The sequence below is a fragment of the Octopus bimaculoides genome, chromosome 10 (assembly GCF_001194135.2).
Source record: "Octopus bimaculoides isolate UCB-OBI-ISO-001 chromosome 10, ASM119413v2, whole genome shotgun sequence".
Lineage (NCBI taxonomy): Eukaryota > Metazoa > Mollusca > Cephalopoda > Octopoda > Octopodidae > Octopus > Octopus bimaculoides.
The window spans coordinates 31,970,868-31,977,352 of NC_068990.1; the positions used below are offsets into that span (position 1 = coordinate 31,970,868).

General features: G+C 34.2%; 1 protein-coding gene across 2 annotated transcripts in view; it reads right to left on the reverse strand.

Annotated features, from left to right (window-relative positions):
* LOC106874542 (ras-related protein Rab-18A) overlaps positions 1 to 6,485 on the reverse strand; it is a 50,819-nt gene that overhangs the window by 23,026 nt on the left and 21,308 nt on the right. For both annotated transcript variants that reach the window (XM_014922309.2, XM_014922310.2), the window contains exon 2: positions 2,371 to 2,426. In XM_014922309.2, coding sequence (XP_014777795.1) covers positions 2,371 to 2,426 — 56 coding nt within the window. The remainder of the gene's footprint in view (positions 1 to 2,370; positions 2,427 to 6,485) is intronic.

Here is a 6,485-nt window from a genome sequence, read left to right on the forward strand (position 1 = left end):
TATATATATATATTATATATATATATATATATATTATATATATATAAAATACATACACACACACACACACACACACAGGCTTATATATTTTACAAGACATGTCACGGGACTATGGTTAACTAGGTATATTTCATTTTGGCATAGCTTTTATTGCTGGATGCCCTTTCTAATACCAATCATCTTATAGAGTGCACTAGGTGCAATTTCTCATAACACCATTACTAGACAAGTTGTCTTGTTTTTAGCAAAAGTGTCTTCCCAACTTTATGGTGTCTCATTCACCAGCCACTTCATAGAGTGTACTGTTTGCCTTGTATTGTGATACCACCACTGCAAAACAAAACAGCCTTCTCTAAATGAAGTTGTGGCTGTTCATTCAAAGTATACATGACCAAGAGAGTAAATCAAAGAAAAAAAATATGTATATGAATGTGATTTGTTAGACAGAGTGAAATTTTGAAAGTGTGGACCATAAAAACTTGTGAATAAAGTATGCATTCAATTAGATTGTAAAGCAATTAAACTGTAAACGAAATATAACAATGCAAAATCATGTAAGAAAGTTATGTATATGCATATATTTCTATATATGAAGCGCTATTTTGTCGCTAGCAGAACAGAAAAGCAACATCATTGTCATTATTGAACAGCAGCTTTTCCATGTTTGCATGGGTTGGATGGTGTTTATTTCAGGCAGATTTTTCTATGACCAGATGCTTTTCCTGTCACTAGCCCTCACCTGCTTCCAAGCAAGGTAATATTGGAAATAAAAGACACTGAATATTGGAAATAAAAGACACCGCTTGTGTAACAGTGACACTCATTTCCACCTTTAAATGAGGTCAAGACAAGGACACACACACACACATATACAACATGCTTCTTTCAGTTTCTGTCTACCATATCCACTCACACAGCTTTGGTCATCCCAGTCCACGGCTATCATAGAAGACACTTGACCAAGGCGCCACGTAATGGGACTGAACCTAAAACTAAGTGGTTGGGAACCAAACTTCTTACCCTACACCCACACCTGCACCTAAAAAAAGGCAAAGGTTTGATAGTGTACAGCAAAATCAAATAAATACATTATAGTTTTATCAATAAGACAGCTTATTATGGTACTTGGTGGAGGGATTTACATCAAAGTTCAAATTTTAAGTTCAAGTCATAAGAACACTGGGATTGAATGAGCAGCTTTTCACATAGACATGGCTGACAACAAAGCTTCAACCTGGAACTTCTATGGCAATAGAAATGGGCTCAATCCAAGACTGACAAATTGATATTGAATGTATGCTACTTTTTCTCGAAGCAAATATATTTCTGAAAAGCAGTTACAAATTTTCTTTCTGGCTGACGAAAAGCCAATCTGATAAATCCAAGTTTGGAAATTACGTTCAGTCAATCTAATGCTAAATTTCAGTCTTGAACCATCACTCAAATATTACCTTAGTGCTATACAATAATAATTTTGCCTGGTAATTATGATCACGAAGGCAATTTTCCATGATGACATTATATCTTTTAACTTGTAAAGGAATAAGCAAAGTCTTTACATGCAGAATAGTTCACTTTAATATGATTTCAGTTGAAGATTTTATGGTACTTTGTGATTTATTTGAAAATGATAAGAGATCAAGCCAAGAAACTCTTTTGCTATGTTAGATTTCACATTTAAGCTGAACACAGGGTTATATCACAGAATTTTACATCTCCTGTTTCTGCACTTCAAGGTATTAGATCCTGGTGGATATTGTATCTTCTCAAAGAATTCTTTGTTTTTGAGGGCTGTGTTATAATAGTGAGAGACACTTATGAATGTGGATTTATCTGCAAGTAAAGACGATATACACACAGACTAATGCTAGAGACTAAATTATACAAAATTCTAAGTGTATAGTTAGAACTCTTATTTCTATAACAATTTGTTATTAAGCATATTCTGTAGTTTAAGCTAATTTGTATAAAGATCCAGGCTGATGTCTAAAAACATTGACATTATTAAAATTAGCGCCTTCAGTAATACATAATCTTAATTCACTAAATAGCTTTATTAGTTTCTTTTTAAATGTTTCTAGGCCGTGTCTATTGATATATCTCAAAATGAATAATCCATCATCTTTATAAATACCTCTAACAGTAAGAAATTTTTTATGTCTGCTCTTTTGCCTGAGATCCCATTGCATCTTTTGTGTACCCTAGAACTTGCAGCCCAATTTAGTTTGTCTATTAGAATGGTTTCTTTTATAAAGCTAACACCCTGAATTAAGCCAGCAATGTTAAAACTTTCTATAATCCTTTATTTTAAACTCATGGCACTTCAGGCCGAGGAGAATTATTTGCAAAACAAAAAAAGGCATCACTTACCTATAGTGGAAGCTTGTTCTGGATCAAATGTATCATCAGTAAAACGTAGTAACAGACTGAAAGAGAAGAAAAATTGTGGTTAGGAGAGAAATATTATAAATATGATCTTACAAAATTTAAGTGACTGTCTGTATGTGTCAGAAGTATAACACACATCAGCAGATCATCTAAGCAAAAGAAAGGAAGATTTGTAGTAAACTAGATAATTATGATACAGAACATCTGAAGTGGATGTGTCAAAGTGTCATACTTAAAGGTATAACATGACTGGTGAAACAGAAAACATGTAGTGATCAATAAACAATAATTATAATTTTGCAGAACAGTTAAATCTACAATACTGTACCAACATTAAAAGCAGAGCAATTTTCATTGACTGGAAATGAACATAATTGTATGACAGAACAATTAGGAAGAAATGAGTTGAATATAGTTTTACAAGTGTGGAACTCAAATATGAAAAGAAACTAAGTAAAGATCTATTGAGAAAGAGTTTACATATTAGAAACATTGGTTAGTGGATTCAAATGTGTAGTGATAATGATTGAAAGGAAATAACCAGATTAGATTTTGGTTAGTTAACACTGACAAATAAGTTGAAATAAAACACAGTCAACTGAAGACAGATCTGTCTAACATATACCAGTTTCAAAAGTGAACTTTAAGACAATGAATGGAAAATAGAAAATTTAAAAAAGATAAATGTTGGAAAAAATATGAGATTATTTTGAATACAATTATTTAGAGAAAATACCATCAGTTTTAGTTTTAATACATTGCAGAAGTTAAAATAAACTGTCTACTACCAATGTTTACTTAAAATTTGGCAGGATTACACTAAAATATAGGTACACAAAGAAGAGCAAAAATCAGCTAACTCAAAACAAACTGCCATACAGTTATGTACACAGTTCCAAAATATTTTCACAAAATCAAAACATTTGCAGGATAATCAAAGTTATTGTAAATGATCACCACCTTATCTTCTTATTTTATATTTCATCTTTCTCTATTCACAAAAAGAAAAAGAAAATCACTGGTATGATTTATAAAGAACCAGATCTTATGTCACACAGGAGCACTCCGTCAGTTATGACGTTGAGGGTCCCAGCTGATACGATCAACGGAACAGCTTGCTCATGAAATTAACGTGAAAGTGGCAGAGCAATCCACAGACACGTGTACCCTTAACGTAATTCTCAGAGAGATTCAGCGTGACATAGGGTATGACAAGGCTGGCCCTTTGAAATACAGGTACTACTCATTTTTGTCAGCTGAGTAGACTGGAGCAACGTGAAATAAAGTGTCTTGCTGAAGGACACAACGCGTCACCGGGAATTGAACTCACGACCTTACAATCGTGAGTTGAAAGCCCCTAACCACTAAGCTCCGCGCCTTCACTATGTCACACACAAATGGTTTCTTTTCTTTGAAACTTTAATGAAGGAAAATTGTAGATCTTGACAGCAATACAAATGCCAACAGTGTCAGGCATAAGGATCTGATAAAATATTTGCCAATGTGCTGCATGCATTACTAATAATCTAGATTTAAAATTTCCTGATAGAACCAACCAACACAGCACTGACAAAATTCTGTACCATCCTCATCCTATCAGTAAAGTTCAGTCATTTCTCTCGCACTTGTCCTTCTTCTTTACATTAATGGCTTAGTAAATGCCAACTCTCACTTCATGTACACCTATATGGATGGCATGGCACTTCAACCCTTTCTCTTGTTCAACATCTCTATATAAAAATACACAAATTACTGAATAGAGATCTATATATATATATATATATATATATATATTTTTTTTACCATGTGAAATACGATGAAAAAAATATGAGAAAGATATGGTATATGATTTTTTTCTGTGCAGGGGTTCCTTGAGACATGTAATTTATTTTAAGGGTTACGCAAGGGTAAAAAGGTTGAGAAACACTGGTATAAAGAGTTTAGACTCTTACACCTCTAGTCACTGACATGTGAGTAGTTTAGAGTGCTATCTTTTAAACAAGAATACTGACAAACCTAAAACAAGAATATAATGTGATAGCATAGACCACATCCAAAATTGAAATCACAACAAACAAAAGTAATTTATACAATAACTAACAAAGGACATATTTTTAGATGAAAGAAAGGGGAAAAAAACCATCAATCTATCATTTGATGAAAGTGCATGTCTTATGAGCTTTTGTTCTGAAACAGCTTAGAGATATTTTGGAACCAGTTTCCAATCACATTATAGTACCTACAAAAGATGTATAATGAGCTAAAAGTTAGATATAATGGCTCAAAATTCATTGTCATATTCAAATATTAGTGTTGATAACATATGTATGAGTACATGCGTAGGCATGGAAATCTGAGCAGGGTGAGTGAGTGAGTGAGCGAGCGGGCGTGCGTGCGTGCGTGCGTGCGTAACTGTATGTCTGTGTGAGTGGATGTTCAGCAAAGGAATAATTAGATTAACAAAATGTTGTGTACAACATGGGAGAGAGGGGCAGGAGGAGAAATCACTCTACAATCTTTCAGAATTTGTTTTTCATGAGAGATTTATTGTTTGGCAACTCTACAATTCTCAAATACAGTGTAATTATTGGATGAAGAGCTAAGCATTAATTGTTTGAAAAAATATCATCAAAGACAATGAGTCTAAAATATTAAAGGTATTGGTCAATATATGGAAAATCATTTCTATTGATATGTAATATCTAGCAGTCAATTCTCAAATTCATTGAGCTTAGAGAAAACAATGTTAAGATTGCAAAACAACTGTATGATCAAGCAGGTTAAACTGTGATGAAATCTTCCTTCGAAGAAACATCAATTTCTGGGTGTTACCATACAAACAAACACATACACACATGTACAGTTGTTACAGTGATAGTTGGTATGAAAAGCATCATGTAAGTGAATATGTTGACTATGCTGAATACCACAAACATATATAGGGATGGCACCTTGCTGTACTCAAGAAGACCCATCCTCCACAGCAGAAGTGTTAATGCCACTTCGCCTGTTGAAGAGGACTTGTCTGCAAGAGCCCTGTGCTGGTGCCACGTAGAAATCACCTGTGTTAGTGCCACTTAATAGCACCTAGCGCACTCTATAAAGTGGTTGGCATTAGGAAGGCCACCCAACTGTAGAAACCAGGCCAAATCAGACTCAAACCAGGTGCAGCTGTCTTGTTTGCCAGCTCTAATCAAACCATCAAACTATTGCCAGACACTACATGATGATTATATATATATATGAATGACATTGTATAGAATTATCATCATATTGATTTGAATCACCACAGTATTAATGATTTACAAAGGAGATTCAATTCAACAAACACATTCAGACATAATCAATTCTACTTAATTGCAGAGGCTCACTGACTGAAATTCTTATGCAATTAAGTAGAGTATACAATTAACCGAATTTGCAAGGATGCGATAAAAACAGGATTTCAAAACATTGTTAGTCATAAGGTTTTGTGGCCATGTTACACATGTATGAATTATACAACAAAATATTTTTTCTTTAATTGTAACACATTTAATGTATTTATAACTGACTAATTTTCCTCCAAGTCGAAGCTATGTTTTTTGCAGTGATGTTATATTTTGACATGACAACCATATTCAATTACCCAAGCCAAACCAGATTCATATGTTTCAACAATGTTTTTCACACATTCTAAATAATTCTATAACAACTAGGGTTACATGGATTAAAATTTCAATTGGACCAATTATAGATTAATTACAGAGGCATCAAGCTGTTAGATCAGGTTATGAAAGTTACAGAGAGGGTCATAGCCCAACTAATTAGGGAGCGAATCAATTTAGATGAGATGCAGTTTGGGTTCGTGCCAGGTAAAAGCACCACTGATGCCATATTTCTAGTGAGACAGCTGCAGGAGAAATACCTAGCCAAGGATAAACCTCTGTACCTGGCCTTCGTTGACATGGAGAAAGCCTTTGACAGGGTCCCCCACTCCCTTATCTAGTGGTCAATGAGGAAACTTGGGATAGAAGAATGGTTAGTGAGAGCTGTGCGAGCCATGTACAGAGATGCTGCCAGTAAGGTGAGGGTTGGAAATGAGTACAGTAATGAAT